Raw genomic sequence first — 21,772 nt, forward strand, 5'->3', positions numbered from 1 at the left:
GTAAAAAGGGCAGCTCATTCATTCCGCCATTCCGTCTTCGTCTTCATCATCTTTTCGTCTTCGTCTGCGTCAATGGTTTCTTCTTCTTCTTCTTCTTTCGTTGCGGATGGCTAGTCTACTACTACCATCTATTATCGTACACGCTCGGTCCAGCCGTCGCGCTGCGAGTGAATTGCGGTGGTGGCGCATCGTCGCGATTGTTGTTGTTGTTGTAGTAGTGGTTGTTGTTGTTGTATCGCTGCTGATACTGCTGCTGCTGCGCATGCGAGGGAGTATGAAGTTGATACTCGTCAATAAGCCCGTTGTAAGCCCCCACCTCGCGAGGTGGAGCAGTCACGCTTCTTTGCGGCGGATAGTGACCTCGCGCTTCTTGACCGAAGCGGTCCATGTTTGAGGCTGCATTGTTGGACGGGTCTGTGAGGTTGCGTCTTGACGTGTTCTGATGGCCTAGAGGCTCCGGGAGGAAAGGGTTCAGGGCCACGTAGCCGCCGGTCTGCGAGTTGGCGGACGGTGGTGGCGTTGGTCGAGGCAATAATGCTGGTGGTGGCCTTGCTGTCATCTCGAAGGATTGACCAGATGAATGATGCCGCGAGTCTTCGTGTCCGCTGAAAGGTAGTGCTGTTGCTGCGTGTGGTGGAGGCGCTACTTGGCCGTGAAAGTTGTTTGTAGCTTGCCACCTTGAGGCTGGTGCACTTGCCACCGAAAAGACAGTGTCTTGTGTGCCTTGTCGTCTTATTCCCTGTGGAGGGTAGAGTCCTTCATGTTGGTCTTGGGCACATCCTTTGTATCCGTCTCTTGCCCTCGATGAGGACATATCGGGACCAAGTGAAGACACTTCAGTAAGCGGTGTCATGGCTCGAATAGGTGGTAGTCGAGATGTATATGAGTCGGTAGACGTCTGTCTGTCAAACACGGGCATTGGACCATGCCCGCTAAAGGGGTCAGATCCTGGTCCCTCAGCCATTTGCCGCATGCGAGAAGCTGGCGATTGTTGTCTTACTTGCGCTCCACTTGACTGGAAAGTGGAAGCCGATGCCTGTCTATCCATGGGTGGTCTAGAGTCGAGCGACGAAGCAGAATATTGACGTTCTAGTGTCTGTGGCGGATATGTGAGGTCCTGATGATCTTCGACATGTCCCATTCCCATTTGGTTCTTCAACAAAGGCGCATCTGATTCATAACTGACAGCTGAATAGGCCGATGTCTCGGTTATAGAGCGAATAGGCAAATCCGGGCGAGCGTTGATGTTTGGAAGAGTGGGCGGCAGAGGAAGCGTCGGCTGGCGAAGAAGATGGCTATTCTCGTAATCCCGCGACGATTGAGATGCGAATGATGACATGGTGGCCTGAGAGTCCTCTCTGGCAAGCTTGAAGTCAGGCAGCTTGTCGTCGTTGAATCGCGGCGTCGTTGCTCCAATGACTGGTAGTGTAGGTTTTCTCGAAGTGACAGGTTTGGTGCGCATATCTCTGTTGCCTTTCGCAGCTTTTGCTTCCTCCCTTTCTCGCTTCTTCTCCTGGTCTTCGAGCGCTTGTTTTACTTTGGCACCGACAATCTTGGATAGACGACGATCAACCTTGCGGCGGCAGTAGATACTAAGTCTTCCGTCTTGCTTTGGTACGTGGTGCCAGAGGAAGAACACATAGAGGACGACAGCAGCGATCAAGGACAAGGCGGAGACGACCCAAATGACGAAGGTGAAGAGCATGGTGAAGAGCACGATTGCTTGCTCGCGGTTCGTTTCGGCCAGTGTTCCGATGTTGATGAAGAACTGCTCGATCGACGAGTGACCTCGGGGAGCCGCGTGTTCGCCAGTAGCGACCAAGTCGGCCTGCAGGACAGAGTACAAGGTCACGCCATTGACTACTTGACGGGGCGCTTCGGCAACGAGGATACGAACAGCACCCTTCAACTGAAAGTAGACAAACAACGCAAGGTAGTCGAGGCCCTTCTTGCTCTTTGTCAATTCAGCAAAGACCAGAAATCGCTTCCAGCCTCGAGGTCGCATGCTTTGGAAAGTGACGGCGAGGGGATCCATATAGCTCTCGGCAACAGAGTCTCGACGAATCACCCTTATTGCGCGAATCCATTCAAAGCCACATAGGACCCAAGAAATGAGAATACACACGGTAAAGATCCATTTTGAATACTCCAAGGGAATGGCAGGTTCTATTTGGGATGACCACTTGTCGTAGGCCAGCAAGTTGACGGCGGTGAAGGTATCAGAAGCGTAAACGGCAACTCCTATCAGCGCAAGGAACCATAGCCAGCCGTATGAGAAGTATGTTAGTGCGCCAGAGGCCTTGAAATCAGATAGTGTCTGTCAATGGTTAGTGACTGTTAAACTCCGCATACTTGAGCAGTGAACATACAAGATAAGTCCATTTATGCGACTCGTCGACATCGCCTCTTTCCCTTTCGCCGAAGCACCCCATAGTATGTTTCTCGGAAGGAACTGTTGCTCAGACCGGCTGAGGGACAGATTCCACCGTGAATAGAGGGGTAAGCTTGACGCAGTACGTGATAGTGTAATGTTAATGATATGCGCGCGGGTGCGACAGAATCGTAGAGTGATGTGTTGTAGGAAAGCAATTGTCTGCCAGCAGAGTCGAACACACAGAATGAGTGTTGATGCAAGAGAGAGATAAGGAGTGTATTGTCTTGAGAAAAGGGCGTCTCTCGTGGTCGTCAGAAGGGATAGAAAAGAGCTTTAGAAGGGATGGCTGGATGCCAGCAGCTAGCCAGAGTAATGTAACGGCAAAACGTTGACCTTTGTTTCCAGCCCACAAAACGGCGCCTGGCCTTTCAGTTGGTCAAAGGAAACAAAGACGCATCAATATCAATAGACAGCAGATGCCAAATAGGTGAAAGTGAGTTAGATGACTGGATTGCGAATGACCGCTTTGTTCTGCAGCAACTTGCGACGATAGAATGAGGGACAGTGCTTTTGAGCTGCGTGCTGATCAATGTATAAGGAACGACTAAGGTTGAGTCTCGAACAAGACTGCAAGCACGTAAGGAATGGTCTCCTATTGTTGGTGTTGCACAACGAGTCGCCGAGGTCTCCAGCCTGGTTGTGGATAGGGTGCAAGGTCGCGTCCACATCCAACGTTACGTCGCAACAAGCGCTCGTGAGGAACGAAGATTTTGGTTGGTCGCATTCGACGTTTGACGATAGCCACCCACGCTAGCCCCAGATCGTGTTGATCTCCAGGGGGTAAGGTTTAAGGTACGGCACCTGTGCCCTCTTCTTATGCGGCTATCAGCAAGTAGTGTAGATAGAGACACGGCACCCCATACTGATAGAAGAACAGACAGTGCAGATAGTGTTAAGCACGGCGGTTTCGCTTCTGAACGCTCAAGATGAAACCAATCGCGTGCTCGCACTTCTGGGTAGCCTTAGGCATGGCACGATTCGATGGTTCACGAGAGATCTGGTCCCACATTCGATAGATTGAGCAACTTGTTCCATGCATAGCTCTACTAAATGTCATGTTTTGAGATATCTATCAAACGCCAAAAATTCCCAATGTACAACTTTCTTAAGCTTACAACTCGTCGTGGCTGGGCTCGTCGTCATCGTCGTAATCGGGCATGCCACCGGCACCGCCGCTGCCGTACAGCTTGCTGGTGATGGGGTATGCGACGTTGCTGAGCTTCTCCTTCTGCTCGTTGAAGTCCTCGGCCTCGGCCGAAGCGGCGTTCTCTTCGAGCCAGTCCTGTGCTTCCTTGATTGCCTCGAGAAGCTGTGATATTTATTAGCGTCTGGTCCAAACCATATCTCACGATTATGCGATTGACTTACAGTCTCCTTGTCATCCTCGTCAATCTTGCCACCAAGACCCTCGTCGTCGTTGACCTGGTTCTTGAGGGAGAAAGCGTAGTTCTCAAGGCCGTTGCGAGACTCGATGCGCTCGCGTGTTGCCTTGTCTTCGTCGGCGTACTTCTCTGCCTCAGCGACCATGCGCTCGATCTCCTCGGTGCTAAGACGGCCCTTGTCGTTGGTAATGGTGATGCTCTCGCTCTTGCCAGTTCCCTTGTCGCCGGCGCTGACGCGGAGGATACCGTTTGCGTCGAGCTCGAAGGAGACCTCAATCTGGGGCACACCACGAGGGGCAGCAGGGATACCGGTCAACTCAAACTTTCCGAGGAGGTTGTTGTCCTTAGTCATGGAACGCTCACCCTCGAAGACCTGGATCAGAACCACGGGCTGGTTATCAGCGGCGGTGCTGAAGATCTGGGACTTCTTGGTGGGGATGGTGGTTCCGCGCTTAATGAGGTGAGTCATGACACCACCAGTGGTCTCAATACCGAGAGTAAGGGGGTTCACATCCATGAGGACGACGTTCTTAGCCTGATCGAAGTTTGTCAGTAAGGTCTGTTGATACCAGCACATCAGATAATCTGCTTACCTCTTCTTCGCCAGACAGGATACCACCCTGAACGGCGGCACCGTAAGCGACAGCCTCATCAGGGTTGATGCCCTTGCTGGCCTTCTTTCCGAAGAACTCCTCGAGCATAGCCTGAACCTTGGGGATACGAGTAGAACCACCGACGAGGACAATGTCGTCAATGTCGCTCTTCTTCATCTTGGCGTCCTTGAGAACCTGCTCAACAGGCTTAAGGGTCTTCTTGAAGAGGTCGTTGTTGAGCTCCTCGAACTTGGCTCTGGTGAGAGTCTCGGAGAAGTCCTGGCCGTCGTGGAAAGCCTCGATTTCGATTCTGGTGCTCATTTGCGAAGAGAGAGTGCGCTTGGCCTTCTCAACCTCACGCTTGAGCTTACCCATGGTCTTGGGGTTCTTGGTGATGTCGGTGTCGTACTTCTTGTTGTACATCTTGGTGAAGTAATCCATGACTCTTTGATCGAAATCCTCGCCACCGAGATGGGTGTCACCAGCGGTAGCCTGGACCTCGAAGACGCCCTCGTCGACGGTAAGAATGGAGACATCGAAAGTACCACCACCAAGATCGTAGACGATGATCTGGCGTTCCTGATCAGTCTTGTCGAGACCGTATGCGAGAGCTGCGGCGGTGGGTTCGTTGACGACACGGAGAACGTTAAGACCGGCGATGGTGCCAGCGTCCTTGGTCGCGGCACGCTGGGCGTCGTTGAAGTAAGCGGGGACAGTGACAACTGCGTTGGTGACCTTCTCACCGAGGTATGACTCGGCGACCTCCTTCATCTTACCCAGAATCATGGAGCTGACCTCCTCGGGGGTGAAAGTCTTGGAATCCCTATTGTTTTGTCAGATTGTGTTCAGACCCCTCCAGCGTGGCTAGCAGTAAACATACTTTTGGACATCGACTTGAACACGGGGCTGGCCGTCCTTGTTGACGACCTTGAAGGGGAAGTGCTTGATATCGCGCTGAACGTCTCTGTCGTTGAACTTGCGTCCAATAAGACGCTTGACGTCGTAGACAGTTCGGAGAGGGTTGGATGCAAACTGGTTCTTGGCTGCAAAATAGTCTTAGTTTTGTGCACGACATGATGCGCGTACGGCAGCAAAACTCACCAGAGTCACCGACAAGGCGCTCCTCATCATTCCATGCGACGTAAGAAGGAGTGATACGGTTACCCTGGTCGTTGACGAGAATTTCGACCTTGCCACCCTTCATAATACCAACACAAGAGTAGGTGGTTCCAAGATCGATACCGATGACTGCAAAAGCATTGTCAGCATCGTGAACAGCGCGCAGCATGCAGTGAGATGCTAGATAAAGATCCCAAATGATCTTCACCTTGGATCGCGCAGATACATACCTGGTCCAGTAATCTGGCTATCCTTGGAAGCTCCAGAATCTTGGGCCTTAACGGGTGTACCGAGGAAAACCATGGGGGCGAACAGAACGAAGAGGAGATAGAAGGCGGTAGACCACGCAAAGCGTGACTCGCCTCTAACGTTGCGCGCCATCTCGATAGAGTGGTGACGGAACGAAAGAAGGGATGTGGTGGAATCAACAAATTCAAGCGGCAAGCACAAGAATAGTTATAGACTCAATTACAATTGAGGCGGACGGAAGCCGGCTTCCTGTAGTGTTATAGAGGCTTTGTGAAGAGAAAGAGATACTTCCTCGAGCCAAATGGAACACAAGAGTTGAAAGAAAAAGGATGAATGGATGAGAATAGGGGAGCAGAAGAAAGGTCTCAAATAATTAGCTATGCGAACGGCAGCGTGTCCTTTTGGAGAAAGGCCAGGTGTTCAGCCTCAAACCCGTCCAATCGCCGACTGTGCCAAGACCCCTCCCCACGCCTGTGTCCGCCTCGTCGTCCGGAATGTTTCCACATACATCTAAGGTACACCTTGTCGAGGCATTTGAATGTGCTGGAAGCATCCATCTATTCGTAGACAAGAGGCAAATTCAGACACTTGGTCCTTCACATGGTTCTGGTGCACAGGTGCAAGGCTATACCATTCCCTGGTTGCCAATGACTCACCTGCGCCTGATGCATGTCGATGAGATCGATATCTCCGTGACTTTCCTGCTACTTGTCCATTGTGAGTTGGTAATCTCAGAGAGCTGCGTACGCCAGTATGCAACCTGTCCTTTTCATGATTTCATACAATCATAGAGCAGCTGGGGGGGGGGGGGACGTGGAACGCCATGCAGCTCCTCCACCGTGGGAGAAACGTATATCCTCCATCTTCAGTGAATCGGTTGAGGCGCGCCCACATTCTCCCAGAAACGACGCAAGCCTCTGACTTTGCCACTCTCTGCCATCTCGCATAGGCCCGGGTTGCTTTGACGTTGCTTACTGCTGGTGTCTTGCGCGCCGGTCCTTGCCCGCTTGGAGAATCGCCACACGAGGATTCCCACACCGGCATCCTTTCTGCGCCCAATCGCTCCAGCTTTTCTCTCCAGCCATACACGCAGCCCTTCCTTTACCTTCTCCCTCTCTATCTTCCGTTTCCTCTCGACGATAGTCCCGGACGAGATGAGCATCTCTCCGCTTCGACGGTCATGACGACAGCAGTCTCTGGGCACGATGTTTGCGTTCACTAGACTAGACAGGGGTGGTCGCCGGGCGAGGAATCGATTCAACGAGACAAGCGCTAGCGAGAAGCAGAGTTTACGAGCAGCCAGCGTTGTACGGGTAAGGTAGATGTATGAAGCAGGCGGCTGGAGTGCCTGTAGGCGAGGACGATGAGGCAGAAAAGAGGCTAAGTTGTAGGATGAAGTACGAAGACGATGTGAATGAAGAATGGGGTCAAGTGCAACACAGCGCAGATGGTGAGATACCTGGGCGCGAAACTCAGCTCACTGCCATACTCAGTACACGACTTTGTCATAGCTCACGCGAGATATCGCTAATAGCTCCGGGATGTCTAGAAATGAGAGTACACGCAGAACCAGCTCATCGGGAAGATTCGCCAGGCTAGGCTTGGACATCATCGGTCTAACCACCAGTTTCGACATGATCGGGGTTCGCATCATCTATGCGGCGGGTTTTCTGAGTTGCCTGTCGCCTATCTTTGACTGCGCGCTGGGACCTCAACCGGCCCAAACTCACGCTGGCAATACGCGACGCTGTAATGCGATTACGGACTGCTAAGCACTGAAACAAAACGACGCTGCGCAAGAATGAAAATGCAGAGAGGTACAGTAGTTCCAGTAATGATTGCCGACAGCTGCTGGCCCAAGGTACATGGACGGACAGCTTAACTCTAAGACGGTGAAGGCGGGGATTGGGGAACGGAGACGACGGACCATCCCGTTCGTATGAATGCATGACGTCGCGCCATGTGCTGAAATCGGACTTCTCTTGAACGGGGCTTTATTTTATCGTTTTATCAACCACGGCCACGGGATCAGTGTTTCTAGTGGTCCGAGCGCCATAACTCACTGTCACTCTCACTTTTGCTCTGTATCGGTGTACAGTACGTTGTCATCATTGTCATCAGACACACTTAGCTCACATCCAGGTATGCTTAGTGAAGCACTAACCTACACTGGTATGCATAGAACATTCTCAGTTACATAAAAGAAAGATCTGTCTGGCGGCATCATCGCTCATTGCTGATTGGCTTTTTTGTGCTGCTAATCAATACGACCATCTAATCAATTACACTCACCTTAGCATTGGTCCCACCTTTGCTTGTTGCATTTTTTTTTCCTGCCCACATTTTATCCTTTTTCACTTGTCTGCGCTGGCGTTGTTACGCATGCCCCCCTTTCAAGTATATCACCGAGAAGTAGAAAAAAGTCAAAAGGGGTGGTATCGGTAACCCGAGCTGCACCGAGACAGAGATACACCTCCAATCTGGACGTGCATCAGGAGCTTGGAGTGGATCCCTAGGCGAGAGTTGCATACGCAGGGCTTGACTTTAAGAAGAAGCGGTCGAGGAGAGAGAAAGAGGCGATGCCGGACTGCCTTTGCATGGTTGCTTCATATCACGAGCTCGTTGGCACGGGCAACTCTTAGCCAGCCCGGGTCAGCGCCAAACCCCCTGTTTCATTGGCGGTTGCCAGCAGACGAACTGTACAGTACTGTACACACACATACGACACTGGATCCGACCAATCTCTCCAGCGAGCGTGCATGCGAGCCCTGCTCGGCGGAGCTTGGGCAAACGTGACTGCCATTCGCTGCATAGCGGGCCGTCCATTCATATGGGTATGCCAGCGTCGCTCCGAATCGATGCACGCATTGGCAGCGGGTCTCTCCTCTCCTCTGGAGCTGCAGTACATGTAAGCAAGAAGCCGCCGCAGTAGCAGCAGCAGCTTCTGAGCGTCGTGTGAGCAACCACTGCGCTCCTTGGTATCGCCCTTATGGCACCGACAGCGAGTGAAAATGTGAGTTTCTATGTCAGCTACAAGGGGCATTTCCGTTGCAACATTGCTACTTTGCCTTCTCATCACCATTTGACAGGACTTGGCTTCGAGCGAGACATGCAAGAAGTCAGGCAGCGACTTCTCGCGGGCCACCGGGCATGCCTCGCTTGGACGACGCTGACTGGGCCAGGCCCATCTAGCAGTTAGGCTGGCTGGCTTGGTGGACGGATGGCGCAGGCCGCCAGTAGCACGTCCTATAGAATCTTCCATGCGCATTCCGAGTATGGCCCCGTCGAGTCTGACTGGCGTTCACGCTACATCTTGTAGTTCCGTGCTTTGTGCTGTGATACTCCCGTGTACAGTTACCTGTTTTTCACTTATCAAAGCAGTGAAAAGAGATCAGAGAAAATTGCTGTCTCCTCTTTCACTGCAATGGCTACTTATGCACCTTGTCCCTATAACTACTATACCCGTTTTCCTCAAGTAACGTGTCTCCATGGGGACCATGCTCGGATCTGCTTGCGTATGCGCATATGTGTACATGTGGCCGGTGGAGAGGCGTGCGAAGAAGGCGCATATAAGTACGTCTTACAAAACAAATCGTCATTGCTGCGGCTTCTCTCTCCATTTACCAATTTCTGCCTCACGCGTGAGTACGTATTCATCACACATAGACTTTTTTTGTTTACCCTTACTCACTCTCCGATCACCCACTACCCCTTTTTCACTTTTACCACGAAAAGTCTCACCAAGTATATATTTTATTGCATCTCTTCCTCTTTTTACCTTGTGTAATGGAACACTGCGTAATGTGATGACAACCTCACCACTCTTTGCGCCCCTTCTGTTGATAGATCCTCGTATACATCTACTCCCCGTATGGACAAGTTGCAGATTCGATCATGCATGTGCCGCTTCTCCTTTCACCTTCTAAGACCAGGAAGATGAAAGGAAGCAGCGGTAGATCCTTCTCAAACCATCACTTCTAGGTTCTCGCTAGCCGGACAAAGTTGAGCAAGGAAAAGGAAGAAAAAATGACAGGAAGAGATTGATAGTCCTTCTTCGCCTGCCTGGTTCCACCAAGGCCAATTCGCCACGTCACAAAAAGGCGTAGATGATGAACATATTTCACGAACCCTTAGCGTCTGCCTCCTTTGTCTGTGATTGATCCAATTGTAACCCGTCTCGTTCCAGACGTGGAAATAGGCTCTGTCAGCCCACCATGTCTCATGTTTTCCCTCTCTCGAGTAAGATTCTCCGGAGCCGAAATTCTTTTTCTGCAATAAAAGCTCGCTTTCGATAGTTCGCTGCGCTCTTTGAGGCAGATTGGCGATCATGTGGACGGTCATGCTGAGTGGGATGCCTCATATATGGTATGTATGTGTTGTGTATGTTGACTAGTCGATAGGTACCCTGATCCTGGTGTCCATGGTAACATTCACAATGTCTTTCCTCACTAGCCGGGTCCACGCATTGCCTACAGATAAGCTGACTGGATGTCAATGCCTACCAGAGTCATAGACATGCTGCCAAGGCAATCAAGCATGCATGTGGGCCATAGACTTCGTCCCGGAGCGTGTACGAAGTAGTGCCATCATGCGGACGATCGCGAGCATGTACAACCATTTTCCGTTCCAATCCATATGAAGGACACAGCAGAGCTTCTCGGCATCGAGTGTGAGAATCGACATGTCATGCAGTCAAGTTCGCCTAGGTATTGATGCAGCTAGAAATGATCAACGGAGCGGACACTGGTGCCCAAAGATTGTGTCTCAAGCGATTGGGAGGCACAAGTCCTAGAGACTGATGGGAGAAAGGAGTAAAGAGATGAAAAGCGTTGGAAGGATGCGTAGATATTGGAGCAAGGTGTCCAGCGGCCACTAGCCTGCCTAGGCACGTGGTGAAGTTCATTTTGGGCTTTGAGGACGGAGACATGGTCTCCAGTACTGGGACACCAGGAGAGTGATCAATGAGACCGTTGAAACACCGATTCGAGACAAATAGAGTACAAGAGGAGGAACAGGCGGAAGTGAGAAAGCCACTTCGGCGGTGATCCCACCTTCGAGTGTTACCTCACTTCACATCTGAGCAAGCGAACTTGTGTCCGGCAGCCATTCGATAGGCCATGCTGGTCCGGGATGGGGGGTCTGAGCCGTCTCCACAGTGTTCATCCTTTGGCCCAGACGGAAAGGTGGGTATCAGTATGCAGACACACAAGAGCTGTTGCAGCGTCAGCACGATGATACCTCGAGTGGTGTGGTAGCTCCTCCGAGTTGTACCATGAAAGCTCCAGCTTAAATAGTTGCTCCAATTGCTCCATTATGGGATGTTGTGTCTTCTATTCAATATCAGTTTTGTCGTTGCCTGTCAAGACTCACCCCATCCCACATTACCTGATCAGATCCGCACTCAACTAGCAAGTAGTATCATGTAGTATTGGTCACGGCGTTGGTGCTAACCAGGCAGGCAGTCAAAGCCTCTTGCCCAATCCATATAGGGCCGAAGATTGTTTCAGCAGCTCGAACACCTGAAGTAAGTGCTGATCCAAGATCGTCGAAAAGGTCAAGCGCTGATGATGCGAGGACCAGTTCTTTTATCGTCAAACATGTGCTTCTTCGACCAAGTCGTTTATAACTGCGGGGACTGGAAATGGGACCGCTTTCGGGGTCACTGTAACCGCGAATACAGAATTGGTGAAACATGTGGAATGAAATTAGTCCAAGAGATCATCCGAAACAACGACAACTGCAGGATCTGTCAAAAGATTGAAACCAAGAGTCGACGCAGGGCCGAACAAGTGGCCAAAATCGAGCGATGGAGGGCAGACCGTAGGAAGCTCAACGCTTCCATTGAGAAGGCTATTGAGATAATCCGTGAACTTGACGGCGAGATTCACGAGCTTCAGATTGAAAAGCAGAGACGGTCTCAAGCCTTCGGCAAAGGCCGCTGTTAGAAGCGCCAGGGCCCCAGCGATGGCTAGGTGATCTCCTTCTTCCGAGGTGATGAAGTTGATTGCGTCTCTGGCTTTGAGTACTTGACGTGGAATCTTGCGAGGAGGAAAGAGGCTGATCAAGACGATGTGGTCGAAATAACGAATTTTACGAGGTTTATAGTCTTTCCTTCCAGTACCAAGATAATGATCATCGTTACTTTTCTTGATGATGTCGGACACCTACACACAGAGAGGAGACCCACAGGACTTGTGCTTACTTCGTCACGCGGTCTGTGACTTCTCTATGTGGCTAGCAATATCGCACGCGCCGGGCGGCCAGCGAACCGCCCAGTGCAGCCACGCCGAAATGTAAGTCGGCTTTTGTGTATTGCGAAGGTGTACTAGATTAGCGCAAGGAAGAAGGAAGTTCTGTATCATGTCAGAAGAACGTTGGGCTCCTACTCTCTTGAATCACGTGAGGCGTCTTTTGTGTTTGAAGCGAATCCCTCGCCAGGCGTCCACCAAGGCACGAATACTTCTAGGCGCGACAATTAAAGACGATTGAACAACTAGTGCACTTGACTTAGTTAGTGTACTCTACTAAATTGATTTCCTATCTCGACCGAAAAGAAAAATCAGCAAATCCCGAACGACCATGATTGTGGAGTTGTGAACACATTGTTCTAAAAGAGCGCTTGAGTTTTCTACTCAAGCAGGGGGCCCCGTTGGATGTGGTGGTCCCGATAGGCCACCATAACCACCGTAACCCGCGCCCCCGATGACAGGACAAGAAGAATAGCACCCATAGATGACAGTAGTGCTCCAGATTGTGGTTGTTGCCATAGTAGACATGGAGCAGGTCTCGTTTTGATAGCCAGTGTTGGTGACTTCAGCCGGTACCGAGGATGTTGCTGTAGAATATGTCCCACTGCGCAGTCCACCTGTGCTCGATCGAGGTGAACCTATTGTCCCAATAAATGTTGGATTGGTGACCGGCGTCCACACGCCGCTTGGGCCTGTCCCGGTCGCACTTGGTACGGCATATGCCCCCGAGGAGCTGTTGAACATAGGAATGGAAGGACTCGACAATGTCGTTGTAGGCCATGGAGGGGATGTAAAGTTTACGGATGGGGTAAAAAGCGAACCAGTTGTGCCAGAACGTGGTTGTCCAATGAAAGATGGCGAGGAAGACTTAGGGACACTGGTGAGCAGTGATTCACTCGGTGAAAGTATCCCTGACCCTGTAGGGAAGACAGGTGTCGAACCATTGGCGATCGATGTAGTGCTCGCATTTCCAGATAGTGGTAGGGTGCTACTGGGGGATGTTATCGGGCTAGGCTGCTCAGTTCCAGACTTTGGCGCTCCGGTAAAGGTCGCCGAGAACGACGAGGTATTTCCAGGTACCACTTCAGTACTACTTGGAGTCAGAGTATCCACACCTAGATACGAGGATGTATTCATAGCTGTGATTGCCGAGGAAGTATATGTGCCTGAACGGGGAAGACCGGTGCCAGTATAAGTGGTCTGCCCCGTCACGTTCAGGGATGAAGACGGTGAGGTATCGATAAACCCGGAAACTACGAAGCCACTAGCACCTGAACTGTAGGATGTACTGACAACAGTATGGTTGGTGAGTAAAGTGAGAGTCTCCGAGGAGGTGTAGGATGTACCGGTACTGAGGGGCGTCGACGTGTTGGGAAACAATGTAGAAGCACTGACAAAAGTGGTGCCATTGTGTAATGTTGATAGTGCAATCTCGCTTGAGCCAGAGGAAAGGGCAGTCGTCGCCAAGTTAGTGAAAGGCGCAATTGAAGTCGCAACTTCCGTACCTGATCGCGGCAGACCAGTAAATGTTGGCGTGATTGTGTTTGATGCTAGCTGACCGGAAGCTTGTGTTGCAGATCCACCAGCAGCGCCTGATGACTCGGAACCGCCGCCCCCACCACTACCGCCACTACTGTAGATGACGGTAGAATATGCAGTGGAGTAGGCGGTGGAAAATACACTCTCCGTCACTAACGCTGATGAATTTTGTGCAGGAGTCGATGCGTTGACTGGAGACATTGTCGGAGTTGTGGATGTCGTGATTGAGCCACCATTGGCTCCGCCTCCCATACCACTACTGCCACCGGCATTGCTATAAGTACTCGCGTATTGGGTGGTGTATTGACTTGAGTAAACAAGGGTTGAGGAGGTACTATTGTTGCCTGAGCCACTACCACCTGCGCCGCCTGAGCCGCCTGAACCGGTAGAATTATGATATGGAGTGTCATAGACGGTAGTTGTATTGTACTCTGTCACAGTTGTAGTTGTAGTTGTTGATGTGGAATCCTGCCCCGAAATGGTACTTTCACTACTTCCACCAGCACCGCTGCCACCCTCGCTCCCAACCTGTTCGATGTCGCTCGTAGTTGTCTGTGTGCTCTGGCCATTGGGATAGATGGTGTCAACAATGATGGTCTGGTTCCTGTATTGGATGCCGCCTAGACTGTAGGTAGATGTAATGTTCTTGGTCGTGATGGAACCTGTGCCGTACTGCGATGTCGTTGAATTTTGTGAGGAACCACCAGTACCACCACTACCACTAGAACCATTCTCACCGCCACTGCTCTCTGATGAGACACTCGTAGTAGCCACTGAGCCTACTATCGTTGTGGTAGCGACCCAAGCGACGGTGTATGAGGTATAGTAGGAATAGTACCAGACACCGTCGGATGAGTAGTATGTTGAGTAGACTGTCCCACTTGAAATGGTACTGCCGTCCGAGACGAATGTGGAATAGCTTGTGACAGCTGCATTGCTCGGGATCCGGCCACTAGTCATAGGCGCGGGGGTAATTAGAGGCATACTGTTGCTGCTGTTCGCAAAGACCGAAGACATGATAGAAGGCGTGTTCACGGTTTCACTTGCTGAGGAGGCAAATGTGGAACTGGAGGAACTAGTCCCGGTAGTGTTCGTCACAGCGATCCGTATCCTCTGGAGTATCACTGCGTTGGCTCCAGGTGAAACAGTGCTATCATTTCCGGAGGTCTTGAGGATACAATTGGGGACTCCAGAGCCATCGGTGGTGTCGTATACTGCTGCTTGGCAAATGGCGAATCCAAAGAAGTTGTCTGCACGAGCACATGCTGCGGCACATTCATCGATGGTGGAGTAAGTATAAGTAGCAAGATCTTCGTCGGAAAGACCAGTTGAGCAACGAAGAAGGAAGTCGTAAAGCTGATCATCAACCAATTGACTAATGGTCATGTTGTGCTCGTCGGGACAAGTGAAGGTAGGTGAGATAGGTGTAGGAGCGGGTGACAACGCCTCGGTCGAGCTGGAACCTGTGCTGGTGTAGTTTGATGAAGATACTGCTGAACCAGGCGATGATGTTGGACTTGCAACGGCATAGACTTCTGTAACTGTCGTTTTCGCAGCACGCGCATACAGCGTAGTGTTGACTGTCTGGAATACGTTGAGACGTGCCAATTGGGTCACATGCTGAATAGGAAGTCAGTTGAGGTTGGCATATATGTTTATCTCATCTTGTTCTTACGGTCGGATCTGCGGTGTACGTCACAGTCGTTGTGCTCGGTTGGACGGCTGGTAAGCAAGAACAAGCGCTAGACAATTGCTGGCTGTATGCTGGATCGTCGGTCGCTGTTAGGTTGTCGGAACCCCCCTGACGCATATAATGAGTTACATCGGCAGCATTGGCACCTCTTCTGAACCTGTGTCCAGCAGCGGCACCCGACGTCGTCAATGTAGTAGTAACAGTAGTGACGGGTGTAGTGCGAATAATATGCGTGACTGTATTAGTAGATGTGGTATATGTACTCCGGTCGATTCTATAATAATCAGCTTATGTATCTTGTTGGAAGTACTGGCACCTACACTGTCGGAATATATTCAACCACAGCTGTTGCTGGTTCAAGTTCAAGATAGCGGCTGCAGAAAGCCTGAGCATCGGAGTAATTCTTGACTGCCCTATAGATGTCGTCTTCAACGCAAACTTCTTGCCTAGCTTGGAGTCGAAAGAAGTCCTTCGCGACCTCGATCAACCCTCGACGAGCTTTCGCAGCGGCAGCACCATTCTCCGGATTGTCTGGGCCAGCAACGAGTGCTGCTGCGAGGCGAAAGGATGTCAAGGCCAAGGCCAACAGGGAAACAAAAGAGCGCATGCTTAGTGATGCTACTGATGATATCGATCTTGGATCGGATAGAGGCTTGTGAGTGTTACCATTTCACGACTTGGATGCATAGAGCACTATATATACATATATCCAAGAGCACTGAGTTTCCGCATCCCTCGTAAGGACTGGAGTCCCTCGAGACCAGCCACTGGATGCAATGTATTGAAGGTCACGTCAAAAAAGGTATGAGGCGGCGCGTGTCCCGCAGTATGAGGTAGGACTTACCTTGCGTGTATTCAGAGATCGGAAAGGCACCCATTACATGAAATGCAGGTCTCAATCTTGATACATTCTGTAGATATGCAGACTTACTGGTATGTCTCCAGCCCTTGCTCACCGGGAGACGAGGCTCGCGAGTAATCTTAGCCATTCTCAGGAATGTAGGTCGCACTCTACGGGCGTCGGAGATGCGCCGCCACTGGCAGCATCTTTCAAGAATGGCAAGATCTCAATAGATTCACTGTGTGAGCAAAGGAGCCGAGCAAGAACTGATGTGATGGGAAATAGGTCAAGGAGGTCGCGCTTTCACGTGACTGCACCATCGAGGATACATATCTGCACCGTTTGCCTTGTTTGCATGAACATCTGACGTTCGTCCCTTGCCAGGCTTTACCCAGAAAGGCACAGTGTATATACACTATTACAGTAAGACAATAATACTGTACAAAAGCCACTGTACTTTTCCTACATTGCTCAAACCTCACGTCGCGTCTTCGACCTGTCTCCTCATTCTGCGCATTCCACGGGAAGCAGTGCGCCACTCGTCAGCTTCTTCCTATGGGTGTCTGCGCATCTTGTCTTGGGCTCAACCGACGATCGTCGCAGGAGGCAAGTGGTGAAGTGATTTCCAGTCTTGGAATCCCTTGCTGACTTTATTGAAGCCCGCCGAGACAGAAGGCCTTTTGTACGAGGACTCCCAGCCGCAGTATGGGGCCATTGGGTCCGGTTCGGTAGCCCCAGGCCCAGATCCTGAAGAGCTGCGAAGGGAGCGTGAAGCGTTGGAACAGATTTGCGCCCAAACGTCAAAGTGAGAAGGCACTTTTGCACTTGTGCGCCTGCGATGAATTGATGCTGATCATTCTGACTTGTGTAGTGAACTAATCGACGTCTTGCATCACGACGCTGCCATACCTGGTTCGAAGATGGCTAGCGACTACTCACTTCTTCTCAACAAACACTTTCCGAACCGCAGTGGAGCGTCGTCCCCCACGACCACTACCGACGACGAAGCCGCTTGGCTCAACAACACCCAGGGCGCCGAACGAGAGCTCTGGGACGAGGTCAAGGGCTTCAGTCAGGGGCACTTGGTCCTCACTCTGCATACAAGCTCTCCTGGAGCAACACCTACATTGAGTGCACAGTGAAAGACGCTCTTTCTTTTCAGCCTCCACCTCATCATTAGGCTTTCCCTATGTTCGCTTCGTTTATTCTTATGATGCAATATACCCCAGCGCAGCGATTTTTCCTCTTCTTCCCCATAATTCGCTTAGGCAGGACCCTTTGTCCAACTAATTCAACTAGTCATCCCCTACTTCCAGGTTATGTTTGCTCAAAGGTTGTTGCTAGATCGACTGAATCAATATGTCATTATTTCCGTGTATATACACCTCTATGTTCATTTATGCTTCATAATCTAAGTAATGGCTTTGGTAGCAACACTCTTGCCACGTCCACCGAAACCCCACCTGATCTGGTTGGGCATTTGCACGTGTGTCTCGAGATCATCTGCGAAAGAGAAGACAAGACCGGGGTTCTTCTGGAATCCACGTCCAACGGCGGCCAAGTCGAGACCTTCCTCAAGAACCTGGTTTGCGATCTTTCCGTCGTAGATGGTTCCAACAGTTCCGACGGCCATCTTGTCACCGACCGCCTTCTTGGCAAGGAGAGCGAAAGGAGCCTGGTAAGCTGCGGTGACGTGAGGGTGCTGCTTGGGGGAAGAACCGCCACTGGATACGTCCAGGAGGTCAACACCCTTCTCGGCGAGGATTACAGCAACCTTGGCAGTGTCGGCAGGGGTCCAGCTCTCGGTGAAGCCCTCAACCTCCTCAAGCCAGTCGGTGCCGCTGATACGAACGAAGAGGGGCATAGTCTCTGGGATGACAGATCTCACGAGCTCGGCGACCTCAATAAGAAGTCTGGTTCTGTTCTCCCAGCTGCCACCGTACTTGTCGGTTCTCTTGTTAGAAACCGGGGACAGGAAAGAGTGGAGCAAGTATCCGTCTGGGGAGTGTCAGCACGAAAATCATCACAAATGCTTGGCATGTGACTTACGAGCACTGTGGATCTCAATGGCGTCGAAGCCAGCCTCAAGAGAGCGGAGGACAGCGGCCTTGTAGTCAGCCTTGAATTTCTCAATGTCCTCAAGAGTCATTGCTTTGGGCACGGCGAATTTGTCGCTCCATGCAATAGCGCTGGGGGCGATGACATTGTCTGTTTGACTTTCAGTACGCAGGCACAACTCGTTTGATTTCACATTGCTTACCTGGCCATCCGTTAAGCTCTGGTCCAGCAAGAGCTCCGCCACTCAACCACGGGGCAACAGCGCTGGCCTTGCGACCTGCGTGAGCAAGCTGGATCATGGTCTTCTGACCCTGGCTGTGGGCGAACTCATTAAGACGCTTCATGGGTGCGATCTGACTATCTTTCCAGATACCGAGATCTTCGGGTGTGATTCTGCCTTCAGGGGTGATAGCGGTAGCCTCGATACAGGAGATTCCGGGTCCACGCTGAATGATACCGCCGTAGTGGGTCAACTGAGAAATAGTCAGTACAAGGCTCGCCAGGCCATGATAGTGTGGACTTGACTGACGTGCCAATCGGTCATGTGACCGTCCTCTGCAGAGTACTGGCACATGGGCGCCAGCATGATGCGGTTCTGCAGAGTAAGTCCACGAAGCTTGAGCGGTGTGAAAAGCTTGGGGACTTTCTTGCTGTCATCGGAAACCAAGCCAGTACCGGCGACGGGATCTTGCAAAGGACTGTTTTATCATAGAGTCAGCAATGATTCCCTTGAATACCGCAGTTGTTTTCGTAGAAACAAACATACGTGAAGTATGAAATCTGTGACCATGTTTAGCGATATGTACTAGCATTTACTCGTATCTTATCAGATTATACATACTCCGGGGGCAGCCCTGTTCACATTGTGTGGCTCCTCAGCCGCGGGCTGGACGTTGTGATGGGCGGTAGTAGTCATTGTGATATGGAAGACAAATAATTGACAATTCTGATATGGCTAAGTCGTCCAGGGCACGATGCTTTATGTACTATCAGCGACTTGTGATTATTCTAGCAACTACTACTTCGAGATTAATAATCATCACCGTAGAGCCTGCACAGTCGTTCGCCATGGCGTCACGAATTGACTAATGAAACCCGAGATAAGCCGGCCAAATGACGGCTTGCACCTGTGAGACAGTGCAGAAAAAAAACACAGTGTTGAAAAAGGTACCCCTCCGGCAATAAGCTACTGTGCACGTTCTTGTGCAATCGTATTCTCCATACAACCGAAATATATGATTCGACTTTCCAATGTTCATTTGGCGATGGAACACTGGTATACAAGCACCTCAGTACGATGACCAACAAGCGTGCAGATGAATCTGATCTCTATCTTAGTTTCCATGCATGAGCTGCCTTTTGACACACGAAATCACAATTGACGTTTGCAGCACGAAATACAAGGGTACACTGCGTTGTCACCTCACTTTATCATATTTCCTGACGTTAGACATCACGCTATGCAGTGTTCCAGAGTTTTCTTCGCATGTCAGGCACACACAGACCGGCTAAGTGCAGTGGGGGTGCAGTACTCCGTATGAAGGTACGTACCCCTTCCGACGAAAAGTCGCCGAGTTCGCGGCGAATCATCCGGCGTGGTCCAGAATTGATGGGGTAACTGACGTGGGGGATCACGCTTCCAAGACATCCATACTCGCCTCCATTGATAAACTAATATTGACCACCACGTCTGCTTAGGAATCTTGGCTTGCAAAGCGTGGCAATCTCAAGGGTAGGGAATTTGTAAACGCAAATCTCTCGCCAATTGTTACCCATCACATCTGCAGCATACCGACCAGATGGCCCCTACACTGTGGATACTAGGGGTTTCCTTAGGCGCCGCTGTTGTATCCGAGCGTGTCATACCTGCTTCGAATGGTCAATCCCATTACGCTAGGACAGCTGTTGTACTGGCAATCGTACAAGTTTTGGCTTGGATTGCATGGCGTGTCGTCATCTGGCCGAAGCTATTCAGTCCTTTGAGAAGACTTCCGACACCACCAGGTGCTCATTATTTCCTCGGACATGGACGTATCATCCTGCAGAAAGCATCTGGTGAGCCTATGCGAGAATGGATAGACACTGTTCCCAACGATGGACTCATCTATTACTTGAATTGGTTGAACATGGAGCGTGTGCTCTTGACAAATCCAAATACACTCGCTGAAGTCCTCACTCTCAAAAATTACGAGTTCATCAAACCAGCACATTTCCGTACTGTATTAGGACGTATATTGGGTGTCGGCGTCCTTCTTGCGGAAGGCGATGAACACAAAAGGCAGCGGAAGAACCTGATGCCAGCCTTTGCATTTCGCCACATCCGTGACTTGTGTCCTCTGTTCTGGACGAAGTCTGTGGAAATGATTGAAGGGATTTCCGAAGCTATCACACAGCCAGCGATAGACGCAGAGAAATCTTCGAACATCATCGAAGCTGGTGATTGGAGTAGTCGAGCTACTCTGGACATCATTGGATTGGCAGGCATGGGCCAGGACTTTGGTGCGATCAAAGACCCTTCAAACAAGCTCAGCCGGACATACAAAGCAGTGTTCACTCCACCACGATCAGCTCGTATTCTGGGGATTATAGGTTTGTTTGTACCGATCTGGCTCCTCCAGAGGCTGCCAATCAAGCGCAATCAAGAGCTCTCAGAAGCATCTGAAGTCATTAAACAAACATGTCGCGATTCAATAACCACTAAAAAGGCCAAAATGGAGAGTGGAGAGAAGAGCGAGCTGGACATTCTCAGCGTTGCACTCGAGAGTGGTGGATTCACCGACGAAGACCTAGTGAGCCAGATGATGACGTTCCTCGCGGCAGGTCATGAAACGACCTCGTCTGCTTTCACCTGGACACTGTACTATCTCTGCAAGTACCCTGAAGTCCAGAAGAAGATGAGAGAAGAGATTCGTCAAGTCCTGCCTTCGCCACGTGCGTCCAGAGACCAAGTCACCGCGAAGGACCTGGACAATTGTCGTTACATTAACGCTGTCTGCAACGAGGTGCTTCGAGTCATGCCGCCAGTATCCTTAACGATGAGGGTTGCTGCAAACGACGCAACAATCAATGGGCAACTCATTCCCAAAGACACCACTGTCGTAGTGGCCCCTTACGCTGTGAACACCAGCGCACCACTGTGGGGCCATGACTCGAAGGAGTTCAAGCCCGAGCGGTGGTTGGCACCAGGACAGGCTGGCAAAGGCGGTGCGGAGAGCAATTACAGCTTTCTGACCTTTTTGCACGGCCCGCGAAGTTGCATCGGGCAAGCCTTCTCAAAGCTGGAGCTCGTTGCGCTGCTGGGCGCTTTCGTTGGCCGTTTCGAGGCCGAGTTTCGGGACGAAGGGTTCGAGGCTGAGATCCAGGGTGGCATTACCTCCAGGCCAAAGGGTGGATTGTGGCTAAAGGTCAAGGACACGGGTGACTGGTAAATTTGGGCACAATATTCTTGCTTGCTGCAATTGCAGTGACCTTGTCCTAATGTATGGATCACCAACAACGGTCTTGGATTGTCGCAAAGATCGTGTCTGCTGCCAGGGGTGCTAACTTGCGAGATTGTGAATAATTTTAATCTAGGGTTCATACTATGTACAGACTGACACGCTTGCTTGTTCATAAT

The 21,772-nt window shown here is 51.0% G+C and overlaps 6 protein-coding genes across 7 annotated transcripts; 2 read left to right on the forward strand and 4 right to left on the reverse strand.

The window, feature by feature from the left end:
- Positions 1–121: 121 nt before the first annotated feature.
- AAFC00_006338 (uncharacterized protein) lies at positions 122–2,432 on the reverse strand (the record flags this gene model as incomplete). Its single annotated transcript, XM_069346282.1, has 2 exons — positions 122–2,317; positions 2,370–2,432. The coding sequence occupies 2 exons, from the start codon at positions 2,430–2,432 to the stop codon at positions 122–124; spliced, it is 2,259 nt and encodes a 752-aa protein (XP_069197490.1).
- A 1,113-nt stretch (positions 2,433–3,545) lies between these two features.
- AAFC00_006339 (uncharacterized protein) lies at positions 3,546–5,909 on the reverse strand (the record flags this gene model as incomplete). Its single annotated transcript, XM_069346283.1, has 6 exons — positions 3,546–3,743; positions 3,803–4,351; positions 4,410–5,232; positions 5,290–5,452; positions 5,511–5,657; positions 5,759–5,909. The coding sequence occupies 6 exons, from the start codon at positions 5,907–5,909 to the stop codon at positions 3,546–3,548; spliced, it is 2,031 nt and encodes a 676-aa protein (XP_069197491.1).
- Positions 5,910–6,642: 733 nt separating this feature from the next.
- AAFC00_006340 (uncharacterized protein) lies at positions 6,643–7,431 on the reverse strand (the record flags this gene model as incomplete). 2 transcript variants are annotated; one of them, XM_069348320.1, is made up of 2 exons in its annotated part: positions 6,643–7,236; positions 7,294–7,431. In XM_069348320.1, 2 exons carry the CDS (start codon positions 7,429–7,431, stop codon positions 6,643–6,645), a joined length of 732 nt encoding a protein of 243 aa, XP_069197492.1. The 2 variants fall into 2 exon arrangements, with proteins under 2 accessions (XP_069197492.1, XP_069197493.1); XM_069348321.1 differs by having other exon boundaries at positions 7,294–7,413.
- A 9,222-nt stretch (positions 7,432–16,653) lies between these two features.
- AAFC00_006341 (uncharacterized protein) lies at positions 16,654–17,240 on the forward strand (the record flags this gene model as incomplete). Its single annotated transcript, XM_069346285.1, has 3 exons — positions 16,654–16,704; positions 16,758–16,903; positions 16,970–17,240. The coding sequence occupies 3 exons, from the start codon at positions 16,654–16,656 to the stop codon at positions 17,238–17,240; spliced, it is 468 nt and encodes a 155-aa protein (XP_069197494.1).
- A 269-nt stretch (positions 17,241–17,509) lies between these two features.
- On the reverse strand, positions 17,510–19,072 carry AAFC00_006342 (uncharacterized protein; the record flags this gene model as incomplete). Its single annotated transcript, XM_069346286.1, has 6 exons — positions 17,510–18,096; positions 18,148–18,306; positions 18,359–18,629; positions 18,686–18,854; positions 18,923–18,936; positions 18,998–19,072. 6 exons carry the CDS (start codon positions 19,070–19,072, stop codon positions 17,510–17,512), a joined length of 1,275 nt encoding a protein of 424 aa, XP_069197495.1.
- An 883-nt stretch (positions 19,073–19,955) lies between these two features.
- On the forward strand, positions 19,956–21,584 carry AAFC00_006343 (uncharacterized protein; the record flags this gene model as incomplete). Its single annotated transcript, XM_069346287.1, has 1 exon — positions 19,956–21,584. One exon carries the CDS (start codon positions 19,956–19,958, stop codon positions 21,582–21,584), a length of 1,629 nt encoding a protein of 542 aa, XP_069197496.1.
- Between the last annotated feature and the right edge of the window lie 188 nt (positions 21,585–21,772).

The sequence above is a fragment of the Neodothiora populina genome (assembly GCF_041146345.1).
Source record: "Neodothiora populina strain CPC 39397 chromosome Unknown canker_contig_7, whole genome shotgun sequence".
Classification (NCBI taxonomy): Eukaryota; Fungi; Ascomycota; class Dothideomycetes; order Dothideales; family Dothioraceae; genus Neodothiora; species Neodothiora populina.